Consider the following 20,374-nt stretch of genomic DNA (forward strand, 5'->3'; position numbering starts at 1 on the left):
GCTATCCAATAGCATTCTGGCGACAGAAGGGCACGACGTAATTGGGTTAACAGCAAGCAACAGAAAGCTGTTATATGATTACATTCCAGTCATTTCGATAAGATGGCTGCCGGTGGTTGTGTTTTATTTAAAAAAAAACCCTAGAAATACCTATGATAAGGTGCCTTATAATAAACTTCCTAGAAATTGTGAAATCCATGGGATTAAAGTTGCAATGGCAGCATGGATATCAAAATAAGACGTGGGTGGCAGAGAGCAGTGGTAAACCATTGTGTTTTTATCTCAAATTGCGGAGGGAGAATATACGACGATTGCCACCTAATAGGACGGCTGCTCTCGTCGCTATATTTATCATGACATGTGATAGGTATAAATTCCAAATCGTGCAGGTGATGCAAAATTTAGACACACAACAAACAACGAGGACTATAAGAGGATGCGTCAGATGAAATATTAAATAAGGAAATATACGGAAGATGATGGTCAGTGCAGAGAACCGTGATGTGATGCATCAATCGCCTGCAATGGAGGAAATAGCAAAGGATCTGGGAATCATTTCCCAATCCCCTCTCGCCATAGGCGTTGTGCCGGAGGATGGCGGTACCACTAAATTCAATCTAGGTGTCGGGCCAATTCATGGAAATATTCAGCGCACATTACTCATTTTCTCTTAGAAAGGCACGGATTAATCAAGCTATGGAAAAGTGCGCTTGACTAAATTGAATGAATTTGTCGAGGAGGTCACACGGAATGTTGATAAGGTTAATGAGCTTAATAAATTTGATGTAGACAACATGGATTATAGCAGGTTTTTGACAGGTCTGAGAATTAAAAAAATACCCCATGGGATCCAAGGGAAATAGCATATGGGATATCACATTCACTCATTGAAAAAAAATGCATAGCGTAATGGTAGCCAGGTGCTTATGTTTTGACTGGAAGGCTGTTTCCAGAGGGGGTCCACAGGTCTCCTTACCAGACCCTTTCCTTATCGCCTTCTGCAACAACTATGCAGACTTAAGCAGAGCAGAAATACTTAAGAATGTCGCAGATGATGCAAGGACCACTTTGTAGTTGACTGTGAAAAATAAAATTGTAGACTGTACGAGGATGCTAGCCGGACGTCAGGTGGACAGAAAAGTAACAATTGGCTGAATAACAGGAAGGGTGGGGAGGGGGTGGAGCTGGGGGTGGGGTGGAGTGGGGTGGTGGGGGGGGGGGGGGGTTGGGGGAGAGAGAGAGAGAGAGAGAGAGGGAAAGCGTGGTTCGGATCGCTCCTCCCACTCGATACTACATCGACGTGAAGCCGTCCGAAAACACGCCGAGTAACCTACAGCAATAAAGCGCTGCGAGGCTCATTCAGGATTTCCCAAAAGGGTCTTCCGCCTCTCATTATGGCGTGAGCAACGTACCTTTGGCGTCAATGGGCTTGGTTACAAGCCCAGTTTACCCGTAAATTGCCATTTCAATACGGCGTGCGTGCTGCCGATCGCGGCTCCCGACCGATCCCCATTTTCTGGGGGCGACCTCGGGACTGGGCGGGAAGGTGGTGGGATGGGAGCCACAGCAGTTTACGTGCACGCTCCCCACTCCCGGTAAAATACAATCCTTTAATTTGAACAGGAGAATTGTGAGGCAATTAATTTGCAGAGGGCATGCAAGACATGAGAACACACAGATAATAGCTTAGGAGACGTTCGGAATACTTGTCTTTATTACTCAAAAGAATGGACGTTACGGTAGAACTGTATAAAGCACTAATTATTCCAAAGCAGAGAACTGAGTACCTTAGTGGTAGCACATTGCAAACAGTATGTGATCGAGTTAGAAAGGGTGCAAAGGAAAATTACGACGGAAAATGTAAATGAATGATACAAGTTACATAAACGTGTCTGGTAGGTACGGAATAACTGTAATTGAATTAACCAGAGGAAGTTCAAAATGGATCTTATGAAGACAATACAGACATTACATTTAACACAGAGACAATATGGCAATCAATTATAAAATCAGCCAACTGCTGAACAGGATATCAAGAATGAGATTGTGCAGGTGTTCAGGATGTGATGTGCAATCTTTGCAATGCATGGATCACTCTAAGATAGTCGGAGCTTGTACACCTCTTGTGGTCTCTTAAAAAAAACTACATTTAGAGCCACATCAATAAGGTCAAGATCAGAGAATCTTAATTCGTACAATCCAGGTAATGACGATCTCACTGTACATAAAAATTTTGAAATCTTAATGATTTATCTCAATAATGTAACAAAATAATGAAGGACCATCTTGTCCGGTTTACAGTGTGACAGAAAGTAGGGCCAGAGAGGAAACAGTAAGCACACATATTAGGCAGCTAATATCAACAATGTCGATATTTATAACAGCCTAAACAATGCACCAGGGAAAACAGCAGAGATCAAAAGAGGTTGCAATAAAAATACTTAATCTTCTGGTCGAACTCCTTCGATGACATAAATGACTATTTAGCTGCATTACTTTTCTTAAATTGATAGATTTTTCCTCTCAATAAAATCATAATTTTATGTCCTCTCTCATTTCACCTTAACATAGTAAATGTTGACATGTTCAGTCTTTGCACAATGACCCTCAAATCACCAGTATTAGCTTTCAACTCCGTAGCTGGGCTTGCTTAAGCCGTGACAAAATAAAAAAAGTAGGCCGACGAATGTGCAAAAATAAATTGCTGAAATAGCGTTTATAAACCGGACATATATTTTATGCTGCTTTGAAGAAAGTAAGGCATCTATAAAATATTGAACGATTGGGCTGGTAGCATAGCAAACGAAACTGGTTCAACTCTTGCTATCTACGCTAATTATCGTATAATGGCGGAAGTCACAATTCTGTTTGTCTCAGTGGAACGCCAACGGCCTACACAAGAGCATTTGGCCCAATATGATTGTCTTTCTTCAGATAGCGCCACATCACATGCTCATTTCGTTCAACTAATTTTCCTTAGAATTCTCAAGAGTCTCCACTTCATCCAGTATAGTGGCAGAGTACCTACTGCTCCAACAGCTCATAACCTTTCTCCTAATTCCACTAACAGTATAAAAGTTGATGCTATTTTACTCCCCCGCCAGAATAACAGTTCCCGAGATGCAATAAAGCTCTTCATTTTTTAATATATCGCCTTTAGAAGTCCTTATCCTTCACTGCGTCTCCCTTCGTTATCGAAGATGCCACTTTCTTGCTTGCATAGTCATTTATTATGCATGCTAAGATAGCTGTGCAGCCCGATTGCAGACCAACATTACTTCCCATATTGAGGGCAAATATGCCTTGTCTGATTTTTTGGGACTGCCCAGTCTATTTACTTTGCCTTTTGTTCTTAGCTTCCTGAATCCTTTGCTGCGGGAAGGAAACAACGCCATTATTTGAGGTAGGCTCCCCAGGTAGTTCTTCCTTGTAGATTTTTTGCACATCCGCAGTGGAGATGTTACATTTCCTGAAGTTCACCTTCAAAAGCCCTTGAAGCTTCTCTAGGCCCACCTTGCAAGCGGTGTCCAAGTTCACATTGGCAATGCGCGGCCAACTGAGGGATTTTATCATCTGTAACACATACTAGGTGCCCACGTTGACTGAGCTGCGTTCTAATGCAGTGCTTAAATTCCAGACATATCCGCTCTGTGAAGTAACACTACGTTCGGCATTTTGATGTCCATGATATATTGAATGCATCTCATTTGTAAAGTGCCCAATTACTTAATATCCGTGGGTGGATCATATCTCTTAGGCAAAAAGGAGGGTAGATATTACCGTAGTGGCCTTCTGGACAGTCTTCGCCAGACTTGAATGCCCTGATAGAGCTGCAACTATGACACCAAAGTTTCACAATGGAATAAAGCCCAGAGTCCCTGATTGCGCTGAATATGCTAATCATTTTTATTTAACAAGCGGTGTGATGGACGGTGTATCACAGCCCCTGTCTTCTTCAGCATATCATTTTTTATTATGCTTTCTGTGCCATTGGATGAGAATGTTGATGGAACGTGCATCCAATGCAGAGCAGATGGTAATCTGTTTAATCCGGGATGACTGAATCCCTCCACTAAAGTAAAATGGATTATGATAGAGAATTGCTGTTTTGCGGTTGCCTTTGCCCTCCTGCCACACTGTGAACATGGCCTTCAAAGGATCATTGACTTTTTCAAAAGAAGTTGACGAATATGGGATCACCTTCAGTTTAAAGAAGACGGAAATACTCCAGCAAACGCCACCGAATTCAGACTTTACCCCAGCTGAAATAACTGTCAATGATACAACTTTGAAGGCTGTCGATAGCTTTTCCGAATTCTAGAAGCCCGATCTCTGGAAATGACTGCTTTGACAGCGAGGTGGCCCATAGAATTGCCACCTCGATGTCAAAGCAAATATTTCTAGAGATTGGACAATCTTAGCATTGGACAGTTTTATTATGGAGAAAACTAATATCACATTTACAACAACACTTGCTATGTAAAAAACAGTGTAAATTCAGTGTATTACCAGAAACATATAGTGGTAATGCATTGTTGACGTAATAACACGTCCCAGCGTACGTTACAGTTGAGTTATAGAGCCAAATTAGTCACCAAAGTACATCAGGAAATATTCGGGCAGATGACTAAAAGCTTGCTCAAAGAGCTCAGTTTAAAGAGTGTCTTAAAGATGAAAGCGAGGTAGGAAGTTGGAGAGATTTAGGGTGGAAAATCCAGAGTTTAAGGCATAGGGAGCTGAAGGCAAGGCAATCAGTGGTGAATAAAACACAATCACGAATACTCAAAAGAACATAAACACCAGAGCATAAGTAATAAGGAGAAGGAGCAGGCCGTTTGGACCATCCAAACTGTTTTACCATCAAATGCGATCATGGGTGCACTGGTTATGGCTTAGCTCTAATTTCCTGCCTTTCCCCCATTGCAATCGACTGCTTTGCTGATCAAACATCCGTTGAACTCTGCCATGAATGCATTCAACTACCACGCCTTCGCTGCTCTATTGGGAATTCCCAATATTAAAGATCGTCTCGGAGAATACATTCCTCACCATTTCCGTTTGAACGGGGAGACTCCTTATTTTAAAACTGTGCTCCCAGTTCTAGATTGCAACACATGGGGAAATATCCTATCAGCATCTTCCTTTCAGGACCCCCATAGAATCTTATTTATTTCAATAAGGACATATCTCCTTCTTCTTGACTCCAACGAGTTTAGATCCAGTCCACTCAAACGTTTCTCATATGACCAAATGCTCATGTTATGAATCAACATATGGAACCTCCTCTGAAATGTCTCCAGTACAAATATATCCCTCCTCAAATAAGGGCGACACAAGTGTACGCAGTAGCCCAGCAGTGTTTTTACCAATGCCCTGCACATTTGTAACAAGACTCCCCAACTTTTATAGTCCACCCTTGTGATACAGACCAACATTGTATTTGCCTTCGTAATTCCTTGCTCTGCCTGCGTGCTCAGATTTGAACTTCTTGTACACAACCAGACCACAACATTCTCAAGTCTCTCTCCTTTTAAATAATATTCTGCTTTTATATAGTTCCTGCTAATGTTGTCAATCTCACATTTTACGACATTAAGCTCCATATACCAAATTTTATACTACTGAGTACTACTCGGACGACTTTTTGCACCCTTCTCATAAGTTGCTTTCATACCTATCTCTGTGTAGTCAGAAAATTTGGCTATAATATGATCGGTCCCCTCGTGCACGTCAGCAATACATATTATAAATAGTTGAAGCCTCAATACTGATCCCGGTGGCCCCCAGTAGTTGCAGGTTACCAATCCAAAAATTACTTATTTATTCAAATGCTAACGTTTCCTGTTAGATAGCTATATCTCTCTCCATGCAAAAAAAGAGAATACCCTCAGCAACTTGAGGTCTTTCCTTGTGCGGTAACATTCCATTAGCACATTATATCAATTGTATTTTTGGAACTCCAAATGCACTGCGTCTACTGGGTCCCTCTTGTCCGCCCTGGTTGATACATCCTCAAAGAAGTCCAATACATTTGTATAACACCAATTATCTTCCACAAAAACATACTGACTTTACTGGAATGTTCCCTGATTTTCTAAATGCCCTCTGGCTTCTTCATTAATGCTCATTCAAACATTTTTCAAATGGCAGACATTTGACTTAAGGGCCTATATTTTTCCAGGTTTCTTTCTGCTTCTTTCCTTAAATAAGCTTGTTTTCTAATCTTTTGTGTCCTTTTCGGAATTTAGGGAATTTTAGAAGGTTACAGTATCTCCTCTATCTCTGCAGCCACTTCCTTACGACACTAGAATGCAAGCCATCAGGTTCAGAGGACCTATCGACACTTAGTCCATTAGTGACGCAGATTTTTTTTCGATCAGTGGCAGTGATTGCCTTACATTCCTGCTGCCCTTTTCCCCCTTGATATTCTACTATTCTCGGGCTGCCTTTTTTGTCTTCTACCGTAAAGATAGTTACAAAAATTGTTGCAAGTATCGGCCATTTCCTTGTTTGGCACTATTAATTCCACGGTCTCATCAGCTAAGCGCCTTATATTTGTTTTAGACGCTGTCTTCTTTTTTATATGCTTGTAGAATCTCTTCCTGTCTATCTTACATGTTTTTCTTTTTTCCTCTCATTCTCACATTTCCTCACATTACATAAATGCAGATACCTCGAAAGGTTGTGGGACTGGAAAATATTATAAATATAGGGAGTGGTGAAGCCATGGGGAGATTTGAAGGGAAAGTTGCGAATCTTAAAATGTCAGCATTGCTTGAGCCGCAACCATTGTAGATCAGCCAACACAGCTGTGAAATGTGAACAGAAGTTGGTGCAAGCAAGCAAGTTAACGGAGGTAGAATGTAGAAGACCAGGTGAAATCCTTTACAACAGACAACTTAAGAGGTATTAAACATAGAAATAAAGATTTTAGGATCCGTAGTCCTGAGACCGGTGTGAAGTCGGCGCATATTGTGCACGAGAAATTAGGTGGTCTCAACATGAAGCCGGAAGCTCATATCAGGGTCAACTATTACAAAATGTTGCAAATAGTTTGTACATTACAGTAACTTTCTGTGTTCCATGCTCAAGTACAGCTATTCTCTCGGAACATTAACATTTAAAAGCGTTATCTCATTGCCTATTCTTACTGTCAATGTGAATACGCATGCACTTCCCCACATTATAATTAATCTCTCACCTTGTGGCTCATTTACTTCACCAGTATATATCTATTTTCAGAACTTTGTTTCCTCCTCACAGCTTGTACAAATATCTAGCTATGTATCAGCACAATTTGTATACTTCTAATGGTCTGTTTGTCTGAATCATTAATGTAAATTTTAAATAGCTAATTCCCCTTCACTGAGCCTCGCCACACTTCATTAGCTTCAGCATGAAAACTTAAAACAATGATTTTCCTATCCTAGCCTTACTCCACGCTAATTTATCACACGATTTCTATGAGCCTTTATCTTCCATATTAGCCTTTTGAGTGGGAACTTATCTAATGCCTTTTGGTAATCCACGTACTCTGCATTCCTTGGCTCCCCTTCATCTACCCTACTATCTACATCGTCAGTAAAATAATTAATTTGTCAAGCACAAAGGAGAATTAACATTTTTCGAAAATGTGTAATTAAAACAAAACTAATCTAGATTGTTACAGGACAATCTACTCACAGGAACAGTGGCCAATCTCCAAATGCCACTTTAGTTCAAACCAAACAGTTTACAAACAGTAGGTAATGCAATTTTCTATTGTCTTTATAAACAGCACGGCGCACTACCCGGGAACAAACACCACATCTTTAGATAAACCATTACTGGGATGTGAGTGTCGCGGGCTAGGCCAGCATTTGTTGCCCACCCCTAATTGCCCTTGAAAAGGTGGTGGTGAGCTGCCTTCTTGAACCGCTGTAGGTACATTCACAGTGCTGTTAGAGAGAGTAGCAGGATTTTGACCCAGCGACAGTTTAGGAACGGCGACATATTAACAAGTCAGGATGGTGAGTGGCTTGGGGGTGGGGGGGGGGGGGGGGGGGGGAACTTCCAGATGGTGCTGTTCCCGTATTGAAGCGTTAATATAGCTTGTCTCAGAGTAAGGAGACTTGTGTCATTCTTGCTTTGCAACTTCATTAAATTCTTAATCCTAGCATCAGTTGTCTTGAAAGATATTGATCGATGTGTCATATTATTACACAGAAGACGGAAAAAGACAATGGAGTATCATCACATCCTTCAAATCTGTGACCCACATTGTTTTGTTATAACATTTATGAATGCAGTCGGGTAAGTAGCTGTGTACTAATAATGTCGAAGAAAAACATGACAAGTGAACATCTAGGATTAAGCATTGCAGACATTTTCAACCCTGCCCAAGAATAAGGCCTGGGAGGAACTATGTATGTATATAACAAGTTGGTAGGAGTTTAAGGCGAACATTTATATGTTCATCATGCACAGAGCAGCTTGCGTCCCATAAATAAACGCATACGAACATACGAACAAGGAGCGGGAGTAGGTCATTTAGCCCCTCGATCCTTCTCCACTATTTAATAAGAGCATGGCTGATCTGATAGCAGCCTGAAATCTGCACCCCACCTACTGCCAATAACCTATTATTCCCTTGCTTACCAAGTATCCAGCTCTGCCTTAAAAATATACGAAGATAATGTTCAAATTAAGTGCAGCTAAGTAAATTTACAATCGCCTTACCATCAATGTGCATAGACGATGCCAGTGTGCGAAGTTTTAAATGTGTCCACGGATTAGCTTTGGATGTGCATAACTTGTAATGAAGAAATTGTAAGCTTCTGTAAATTAATGGTACTGGTAAGCAGTAATTGTGGAAATGCCAATAATTAAACCTTTGTGATATGCGTCCGTGGGCTGTCTGCTCAACATACCACATGGGGGAGACGGTAGCTTAGTGGTAATGTCTTTAGATTAGTAATCCAGAGATTCAGGCTAATGCTCTTGGGACATGGGCTCAAAAACTTGAATTCTGTTAATAAATCTGGACTATGAAGCCATGAATCTATCATCGATTGTTGTGGAAAAAAAACAAACATCTGCTTCACTCGGGAAGGACATCTGTTATCCTTACCTGGTTTGGCCAAGACTCCGAACCCACAGCAATGTGATTGCTTCTCAGCCGCCTTCTGAAATGACCAAGCAAGGCCAGTTCAAGAGCAATTAGGGAAGGGCAACAAGTACTGGCTTTGCCAGCGACGCCCAAACCTCATAAAAGAATGAAGGAGAAAAACTCTTTATTTCATTTGCAGCTGTTCCCAGGCTGTGCGTGCAGTGCAAATTGCATGAGGAGTAGCGATGGGCTACTACAAGGACAATTGCACGTCGATTCCATGAGAAAAGGCCCTGAAACGGCGAAGAGGCGATCAGTCTCTTTACCTTCAGAGTATTTAGTACCAATGACCAACAAATCATTTTGAAATTGTATTGTGCAATTACTTGTTTATGGGATTTGTTTCATGGCGGCACGTTCGGTTTGATTTACCCCACACCTCGCCACCTGCAGCCTTGTGCAAGGATGGTAAACCCTTTTAATTAATTGAAAATACAATGAGTTGCTGAAACAATATTTGCCATCTTAACAAACCACTTATATTTAATCCTGAAGATCCGTTTAATTATTCATTCTGGTCACATTTTCCGCGTCAAAAATTAGGTTGACCATGACAACAGCAAAATTCTGGGGCCAATCACGGATACTTATTCAAATGTACTGACCACATATGTTGCGAAGGGCTGATTGTCCCGCCACCGGTTGACTTGGCCCATCCGATAGGCAGTCGGCACATTCAATTAACTTGGAAGTTTAATTCCGTATGTGGTTGCCAAGTAACCTGGGCGCAGTTTTTCCTCAGTGTATTGAGAATTTCTACTGCTGAAAATGTTTTTGAACGTTGTTTTTTCCCCATGTGCAAATATCCTCATCATTATTTACGCAGGTGTGTGTTTCATGCATTCCCCTTCTCCCAAACCGCACCCGCCTCAGAAGTTTTTCTTCCTTCTTTCATCCTTTTTACTTCTGACGCCATAGAAAATATTTCTTTATGATTTGCGTTTCTTCCTCACAGATGTTGTAGCTGGCCAGATAAAAGTTTCCCAAACCCCCGGAAGTGCTCAACGGTTGGCAGGTGAAAACGTTACTTTTTATTGCGCGTTTCCTCTTTTTCAAGATACTGCCAATGTGAATATTTATTGGTGGAAACTGGGCGAAGCTGAGTTTCTGCAGTGGGGATTGGACAGCAGAAAACGATTTCTTCTTTTGAAGAAAGGCGAAGCCTCGCTTCAGCTCCTGGATGTCAAGGCCGCGGACTCGGGAGTTTATTACTGCGGAGTAAAACATCTGGCTACCCGATTTGCAAATAGAACTGGGTCAAAGCTTATTATCTACGGTAAGCGAAAAATGTACCTTAAACTACTCCGTACGTGATTCTTGACACACGATACCGAGCGTTTGTTTTAAATAAGATGATCATTGAACCTTGATCTTTTGCTTCCCAGTGGCTCTAGTAAGGGACATATTCAATCAATCCATTCCTTCCATCGTAATTGAAAATGATACCCCACGTCATACTGCTTATGATGGATAATGATATAAAGGACACACGGAAGAGATATGCAACAGAACATCAATCTGATATCGCGCGTTTTACACGATCAGAATCGTTAAAATAACCCGGAGTTGTGTTTGAGAATTGAAATGTAATTTTATTGGTTTTCAATTGACGAAGAAGCTGCTGTAGATCCTGACTTTGCGCCAAAGTATAAAGCGGGTTGTAATGAAGTGGAAGCGCGTTGAATGGTCTTCTGATTTATATTTCCATTGAAGTCAATAAAATACAATGAGAAGTGTTGTATAATGGGACCACTGATTCGCTTCCATCACTTCACACTATTTCTCAACGTCAAGAGCTAACTCTCGATTCTTTATACACTGCCTAATACTCCCAGCATTCAGTTCTGAAAAGTTATTTCAGAATGAATAGAATGTCATATAACAAGCAAACGGTGATGTATTTTGTATTGGGATACATCCATTATTAATTTGGACAATCGGTGAAAGTTATATTTTCAATGTCTTGAAGTATAGCATTAACTGGTAACCGCTATTCAACTGATTGGGCGCCAGTGAAACTTTATCACTTACAGCTTGATTTCGCTGAACATGTGATGGCGGTGCATGACAACGCTTGCCTTTGCAAGTCGGAGAACAACCTCCAGCCCACGGACATGAACAATAAACAAGGGAATCAGGAATTTGTTCTCGCAGCGTGCTGTTCCCCCAAAGGTTTTAGTGTCGCAGTAGCTCTCCGAGATGCTCAGCACTGAAGTACGTGGAAGAGGGCTAATGTGTTATACTTAACTGAAAGTTACGTACTAAAGTCGCGCTAATAAAGTCAGGGTTTGAGGATTCCAGTGTAAGGACTGTGCTTTTGATATGATGAATTTTAACAAGCAATCTCTTTTACACAGAAAAGTATAACCGTTGAGGCTTTTCTGCAGGTTTTAATATTGTTAAAGAAAACAATACAAATCTTCTTATTTTCTGTTTCTGTCTGTGACAACACTTTTCCTTAATGCTATATTTCTTTACATATTATATCGCTTCCTGTGCCTGACTTGATTTTGAAATAAATGCTAAAAAAACATTTGCTGGCTTAGGTTCGACATTATTCACTTCTTTATTTAGCCTTATTCGTTAGAGTGATGCACAGTGGATTGTCCTCTTCATCCGGTTTCCAGATACCCTGCAGAGGTTGCAACACAAAATACCTTTCTAATCACAGCATATTCCAATGCAAGATGCTATGTAGAGCTTATGGGCATGTGCAAATTTAATGACTGGACAAAACTTTTCTTTGACTGCACAGAACAACATCTGGTCATTGCGACATGCCTGTCTCTGATTTATTTTGCAGTTCCTCCAATTCCGTTGAACATCAAGTCCGAATTATCTGCGAATAATGTATCCGAAACTCTAACTATTATGTGTAAAACGGGTGCTTTTTACCCGGGTAGTATCAACATAACTTGGTACAAGGATAACGTTTCTATCGAAACAGGGATACAGACATCAAAACACCTAAATTCCAACGGGCTTTATGAACTTTCCAGCTATTTGAAAGTCACAGGAGCTGTCTCTTCCGTAACCTGTCAAGTAACTCATCGCACGCTAATGATTCCAGTTAACGCCACCTTCACTGTCCCAAATTGGAAGGGTGAGCCAAATAGTGGAGCATTCAAGTGTTTTAAGATTCTTTTCTTTGCAGATTATTAAGAAGATGCGATTGTACGATGCAACGAAATTTAAATTAATGCCCTTGCTAATAAAACCCTTCAGGGTTTTCGTCCACTTCCTTAACATTCAACTGTTGTTCAACATCCTCTCCACAATGACACATTTCAAATCTGCACAAGAATCTTGGGGTTGGAGCATGCGATAAACCCATTATTATTTCCTATAAGCCCAGCTAGCTAGAACGTTGGAGTATTGGTTTTAAGTTATGCCCTATTATCTCTCTAAAGAACTTCTGAAAACCGCGCTCCTTCAGACATAATGTTTTGCCTGCATCAAAAGTTACATGTCCCAGGAAATAACCCATTATCTAAACGTTCATGAAGCCATGGAAAACAGGCTTTTCATGCAAACCATTGAATTTGTTTACTCCACAGCTGCCGTCACCAATTAAGACGTCCTCGCTTAATATTCTCGAATTCTCTGAACAGTAGGCTTAGTTAAGGGTTTTGTTTGTATATCATTGTTAATAGTCACTTAACTTATGTTTTTCTTCTAACCATGAAAGATCTGCCACAACCATTCATTGTTGGTATAATTACTAACATTTGCTTCTTTATGTAAATATTTAGTGCCTTTTATACTCAGAATACACAAATATAGGAAGTCATTTTTTTTTTCTGGCAGGATGCCTCAAAGCTGTCTTTTTCACCTTGGAATGTGAGTTCATATACGAAGCAAGGGCGTTTATTATTGTCCCTTAACGCACCAAGGTCACCACTATTTTGGATGTTAAGTAAATTGATCAGCCCAATCTCCCACTTAACATTCCTTCATTCTGCAATGTAGCAGGCAATTCCTCTGCTTCATGAACAGGGATAGATAATTAACTGAATAGTATTCGTCACCCGGAAATTATTTTGGCAATTCACTTTCTAGATCTAATTTCCCTTCATCCGAATAAAAGTCGTGAAAATCTCCAACTTGACCCATACCATGAAAATAAGATAAGCATACAATACCTCGACAAATTACCTTTTACGATGGATGTATTAATTGTACACAAGGTAAAATCAGTTAATTCCAACAAGTCTATTGAGACCCTGATTCTAAGCACTTTCGATTCTTTTCCCATACGAAATTAGGTACCCTGCTGCTGTATTTCCCAAGTTAAACTGGAATACATCTTATTTGGGACAAAATAATAAAGTATTTCATGTTGAAAAAAGTGAATTTGCAATTAGGCAACGAGCAAATAGATCCACTGCTACACAGAGATGTAATCAAATGGAATGTTTCTTTCTAGAACACCATTACATTCTATTTGGATCTACTGAGCCTGGTAAATCATGGAGCATAGATCCGTTTCTGTGATCTATTTGGTGACACAATGAGGAGTGGTTTGTCACGATGCACCCTTCAACCCACATATGTTAACACAGTTCTTCTGCTTTCTGTATAATGGGAATGATCCGCAGAACAGAAATAATTAGTTAATTATTGGTTCAAAACCCATGTTCGGAATGTCCGGCCTGTTGTAGTTAGTAATTATGGGTCAATTTCTTTCAATTCTATTGCTGAATCCTAAATTTGTTTGTTTCTTATAATTGTATTTATAGCATACCACCTATAATAAATCGATGGTTCTTGCATATTCTATGATTTAGTTCGCAGGTTCCACGTTTCTCTGATTCATCGGTTTATATTAAGCTTCCTCGTGATTCTCATTCTGACAATTATCATTGCGGAACATTTGAAATGGCACCCGTTTAAAGGTAAGACAAGGTATTCGCGATTCAAACGAACTCACTGGGCTACAGCTTGCATGCAGCAAATGTCATATTGTCTGAGGCGCTGACGGTAAACAACAACAATAATTCTCAAAATTAGAAATAAAGTTGTCGCTTAGTACATTTAAATACATCTAACATTGTGCCCGGAGGCATTAGATTTATTACAGTAAACCCTGGGTGTTCATTTCCTTCCTTTATCCCAGAGCGTTTGATGGTGAGATACCTCTACCTTTCCATTCTTTATTACAATTTGTCCAAGAAACAGTCCTTTTTGCGATGGTGTTGCACAATGATATAAAACAGAGGCCCTTTAAAGTTCTATTGCATGCAGTCATCCTCATAGATTGTTTATGGCTAGTCATTAAAGTGGAAGGTTCCACGCTAAATTTGGTTCAAGAATAACAGACTCTCAGCTTATCTCAAGGAAGGAATTACTATTAAATGTGAAGCATTTATCACAGCATGATAGTAAAATAGACATGTTAATAAATAGTGGTGAGCAGCAATGTCGAAATATGTGATAAGTGAAAATCGCTGTTTGTTTCCAAATTTTAGGAAAATATTTTTAAATCAATCATCCAGTTAAACACTTTACAAGTTTCATTCGGCTTCAAGCCTTTCAGACAAGAACATATGCGTTACTGCCTAATCAGGAAAACACGTATTTTGCGACGTGGTATGCGTGCTTTGCTCAGCCAAATAAAGCAGGGAGCCGAGAACAATTCTTTCATCTTCCCGTGTTTGTACCGCTTCTGTCGTAACTTCGCAATTTAAATCCATCAACGTATTGCATCAAGTACAACTCTGGCCTCGATGTATCTAAAGTTCAGCTATCTCCTACTAACTGCAAAACTTGTAGATATTAATTTATTTTAACCATATTTATTGACATAAACTGCTCTTTCTTTATATAACCTAATATTATGCACATGAAAAGTTAGAACATATTATACAGCGGAAAAATACTTTGCAAAAAATACGACATTGTGTTGATATATGCCAACGCAAATGTAAAGGATTTAGTGACAGATAATGCGAAAGTTAGCCAAAAAAACGCCGTTAGGTACAGAAAAGGCAACAGCTGTAGTAGTGGTTAAAACAAAAATCAAACCAATTCAAGCGATTTAACATACCCATTTTTTCGTTGATTTAGATCTTGTTCAGAAGTAAGTGTTGCATTGACTGGTAAAGCTGGAAATATAATTTCCTACTGAAGAATAAATGCCAAGAATGAAATATTTGCGTTGCCACCCGGGAAAAATGCAACTAATCTGAAAACAGATTCCACATAAAATGAAATTGCCTATATCGTTGGATGAAGTGATAACGGTTTTTATATTGTTGTTCATCCGAAGCTCCATTTGATGTGTTCTGTGGGGATACTCCAATGCCGTTCTGTTCACGGGTACGTTGACCAAAAGAAGTCCACTGAGCGAAACTGACATCCCTGTCAGTCTTTGATATTGCACAACATATTGCACAAAATACTTTACTGTATTGGCTGTTTTTTTTTTCGGACATTAGTATCTAATTCCTGCGCGTGACTAAAATAATGATTAACTGGTGTTAATTCTAACGTGTTTCCACGTGATATCTGCAGTATTATTACTCCGTGAACTTCTTCAGCAACACACAATGTTGCTTTATGAAATAATTGTCAATGTAAACTTTGGTTTTTTGTTCATCGCCGTGATTACATTCTTGGAAAATGTGTTTTTGTTTTACATAATTACATCATGAATTAACTTAAATTACTAATGAATCAATGTGCCCAACATGTTCTAGCAGCGTGGTTCAAAGTAGCGTAAGGTTACAGCGTTCAAAATTCCTTTCCTCTCAATATTTCCATCTCCCAAAACCTAGCAAACTTCTATGCTCTCAGTTGAATTGCTTTAAACTAACATTGAAAAAAGGTTGATTTGAAGGGTACCCCGTTCTGTTAAATTTGAAACTTCACAAATACTTTGGACTGTATTATTGAAGGTGCATGCGTTATGATATCGGTTTTGAGATTGAATAAAATAATGAGGACAACGTTGCCTACTTCAAAATGGTTTCCTTTTAGGTAATTCACCGGTAGTAAAATACTTCGCATTAATGGCATAAGTAACTGGTGGGGATTTTAAAACATCAAGCAAAATTCTATCAGATTTGCTAACCCCAGTGCAGTTCTGAGAATTATCTGTAGTTAGAATGCCACAATACTCTCCGCCAAAGCACGGGAGCCACTTTGACATATCCTTGAGAATTCATGGATGAAGCAACAGACTAAACTGAACGTCGCTGCCTATAGCGATCACGCTGATTGGAAAAGACATGTCCGCCGAAGTATGCCGAAGTCCTGTAAAGCATGAGTCACCAGGAGTAAGGTATCACCTCATATAGGTAGTGAATTCCACCCCTCAATGTGTAATCAGCAGCATATTAACACGTTCCCCTTTGATTACACATGCTTGTCTGTAAATCTAATTTCAAATGCGGGTTATTTCAGAAATATTCTCCACTCTCTTGAATTGAAGGGAATAGAATGCCGAATCTCCATTCAACGTGTTCTCCCTTCGCTTTCATTGCGAAGAGCTCTGATTAGAATTTGCAATACGTTATGCGCAAAATTGAGTTCGCAATGGTTTAGGCAGGAAATCTCCAGGACCACAACAAAGGGCAGGAATCTTAGTTCGTTGAAATGAATGGTTGATTATTTCAAATCTGAAGTGGGATGATGGTAACATTTTAGAAGTCCGTAATTATTTATCTGCCATATACGATACTAAGAATAACACGGAGCAGGGAATAAAGAAACAACAAGTATTTAAGGGTTTGGCGGAGAACCATCAAAGTAGTAGGGAATGTAGCCTATAAGGATAACGTGGGAGAAGAGATGCGACAATGAGTGACAAGCGGCCAGACAGGAATGACAGTGGTATTAAGAAAGGATAGTGATAGATCTGCATGCATGCTGAAGCAGATACCTGGGTTCACTCGGTTTTTGAGACCAAATTGTTCAGTTGGTACTGGAACGCACTGGAATTGGGAAGAAGGCAGAAAAAACGAAGATAACTGGAGGAAGCAATCAGCCATTGGGAGGTGAATTCTGGACGTCCTTAGGTTCCACGATGATCATGAGTTTCTTGCCGCCTACTCAGAATGATGAAGTCACGGATTTGCCTCGAATTGTTTAGAATTGCATAGAACCTCCTAAACAGAAATTTGCAATTCGGAAAGTCCCCATGTTTATGCTCCACACGAGGTTACTTGATCTATCTCTATCAAGCTGTACCAACAAACTATTTTCGTTTTTTGTTTTCCCGCAAGTGTAAAATTGTGTGCGAGTTACTTAAGTATATATTTTGCTGCATCCCTATTAACCACTGTTTTCCGTAACTTATCTCATAATTATCAAATTGGAGATTGGTCCAGCACAGAAAGATACCTTTCAATCCAACTTGTCAATTCTGAATCGCTGAAAAATCTGTCCATGTACAGTGACTCCGTCCATTTACCACATTTTGCCATGAAACACATTATGTATAGCCACAACTGTGATTTGAATGATACCACAAAGTTTTATTTGTCAAATAATTCTGCTATGTGGTGCATATCAAATGCCTTTTGAATGTCCATTTATCTAATGAACTATCTTCAACAACGCCCTTTTGCTTAAACAAATAAGTCAATCAGGTTACACAGGAAACATTTGACTTTAACAAACTAATTCTGGCATGTGAACTCGTGTCTTTCCTACGTAAGACTGAATGTTTTCCTTGACTATTGTCTCCAGCAATATTACCATCACCGACGTTAAATTGATAGGCTAGTAGAAGTTCCCAGTTTGCAACCCCCCGTTTCTTGGACACAACCCTGATGTGCAAGGAAGATTTAAAGACTGTTATCAGAGCTTCGACTATCTCCAGCCTAGCTTCCATCAATAACTTGGGATGACTTCCATCGTTGATAGGGGACTAGTTAATATCGCTATTTGGCACCTACTTTTTGATTATGCGTATCCTTTCCAAGATTTGATTTTATGTTTCTACACTACATCCTCACCATTTATTCTAGAACTCAATAGTGTTGATAAGCAATAAGTACCTGATGTCACAAACTCAGAGAGCATAAAATAATTAAATGTAAAATTCAAAATGAGGCCTTGCCAGTGCAGTAGGACGACCAGAAACAAGTTACAGTTCCTAAGTCGGGATATAGGGCCTAACAAAGTTGGGAAAGATTTAAGTCTGCCATGAAAATATAAGAATCAATTTTGCACGACCTTTCCGGGCATTGAAGTATTCTGACATCTAGGATTCATTTTCGAGATGCGTGAGTTGAATTATCCCTGAGGCAGCACCTTCCAAATCCACCTTTTGGCATTGTGGTGTGTTGCATTAATTACTATTTACATGAAAAGGTGTCTGCGCCATCGGGACGAGGGGCGAAGCGTTCTAGAAGGGGCGAATCTGCCCCCAGGTTCAGTGAGGCCGCACTTGGTACCCTCCTTCATACAGCATATGATCAATGTGAGCAGCTCATACTGAGTGCTGGGAAAAAGGGGACCAAGGGTTCACCAAATTCCTTCTGCAGCAGAAACAATAAGTAAAATAGGAAAGGTGGCCAAACCATGGCTTACAAGGGAAATTAGACATAGTATTATATGCAAGGAAGAGGCATGCAAATTGGCCATAAAAAAACAACAGACCTGAGGATTAGAAGCAGTTTCGAATTCAGCAAAGGAGGGCCAAGGGATTGATTAAGAAGGAGAAAATATAGTACAAGAGTAAGCTTGCAGGGAACATAAAAGCTGACTGTAAAAATTTCCATGGGCATGTGAAGAGAAAATAAATTGGTGGAGAAAAATGTAGGTCCCTTACTATCCGAAACAGGGGAATTTATCATGGGGAACATAGAAATGGCTGACCAGCTAAATACATGCTTTAGTTCTGTCTTCACAAAGGAGGACACTAACAGCATACCAGAAATGTTGCGTAACACAGGGTTTAATGAGTGTGAGGAAATGAAATAAATCAGCATTAGTAGGGAAATGGTGTTGGGGAAATTGATGGAATGGAAGGCCGATAAGTCCCCAGGGCCTGCTAATCTACATCCCAGAGTACTGAAGGACGAGGCCCTAGAAATCATGAATGCATTGGTGGTCATCACCCAAGATCTTATAGACACTGGAACAGTGCCTACAGACTGGAGAGTAGCTAATGTAACTCCACTCTTTAAAAAGGGAGGCAGAGCGAAAGCAGGGAATTATAGACCAGTCAGCCTGACGTCGGTAGTGGGGAAAATTCTAGAGTCCAATTTGAAAGATTTAATAGCTGAGCAGGTGGAAAACAATTGCAGAATCGGACAGAGTCTGCATGGATTTATGAAAGGGGAGTCATGCTTGACAAATCTACTGGAATTTTTCGAGGATGTAACTAAGAGAGTTGATGAGGGGAGCCAATGGATGCGGTTTATTTGGACTTTCAGAAGACTTTTGACAAAGTCCCACATAAGAGGTTGACATGTAAACTTAAAGCGCATGGGATTGGGGGTAGTGTATTGAGAAGGATTGAATACTGGTTGGCAGGCAGGAAACAAAGAATAGGAATAAACGGGTCATTTTTCGAATAACAGGCAGTGAATAGTGGGGTACCGCAGGGATCGGTGCTGGGATCCCAGTTATTCACAATATTATTCACAAGTAATGATTTAGATGAGGGAATTAAAGGTAATATCTTCAAATTGCAGATGACACAAAGCTGGGTGGGAGGGTGAGTTGTGTGGCGGATGCAGAGATGCTTCAGTGTGATTTGGACAAGCTGAGTGAGCGGGCAAATGCATGGCAGATGCAGTATAATGTTCATAAATGTGAGGTTGTCCATTTTGTATCAAAAACAGGAAGGCGGATTATGAGCTGAATGGCTATAAATTGAAAGAGAGGAATGTGCTATGAGATCTGGGTGTCCTTGTACACCACGCACTAAAGGTAAGGATGCAGGTGCAGCAGGTGGTAAAGAAGGCAAGTGGTCTGTTGGCCTCCATAGCCAGCGGATTCGAGTACAGGAACAGGGATGTCTTGCTGCAATTGTGCAGGGCCTTGGTGAAACCACACCTGGAATATTGTGTGCAGTTTTGATCTCTTTATCTGATGAAGGGTGCACTTGCTATAGAGGAAGTGCAGCAAAGTCCTGGGATGGCGGGACTGACATATGAGGAGAAATTGAGTCGATTAGGATTATATTCGCTGGAGTTCAGAAGAATGAGGGGTGATCTCATAGAAATCTATAAAACACTAACAGGGCTAGGCAGGGTAGATGCAGGAAGGATG

At 40.2% G+C, this 20,374-nt stretch overlaps 1 protein-coding gene across 1 annotated transcript; it reads left to right on the forward strand.

Moving 5' to 3' along the window:
- Positions 1 to 476: 476 nt before the first annotated feature.
- On the forward strand, positions 477 to 16,067 carry LOC144682289 (immunoglobulin lambda-1 light chain-like). Its single transcript, XM_078544765.1, has 5 exons — positions 477 to 600; positions 10,104 to 10,424; positions 11,952 to 12,251; positions 13,936 to 14,043; positions 15,215 to 16,067. The coding sequence occupies exons 1-5, from the start codon at positions 477 to 479 to the stop codon at positions 15,229 to 15,231; spliced, it is 870 nt and encodes a 289-aa protein (XP_078400891.1). The 3' UTR covers positions 15,232 to 16,067.
- Positions 16,068 to 20,374: the final 4,307 nt, after the last annotated feature.

Source organism: Cetorhinus maximus, chromosome 6, assembly GCF_964194155.1.
Source record: "Cetorhinus maximus chromosome 6, sCetMax3.hap1.1, whole genome shotgun sequence".
NCBI classification, from domain to species: Eukaryota; Metazoa; Chordata; class Chondrichthyes; order Lamniformes; family Cetorhinidae; genus Cetorhinus; species Cetorhinus maximus.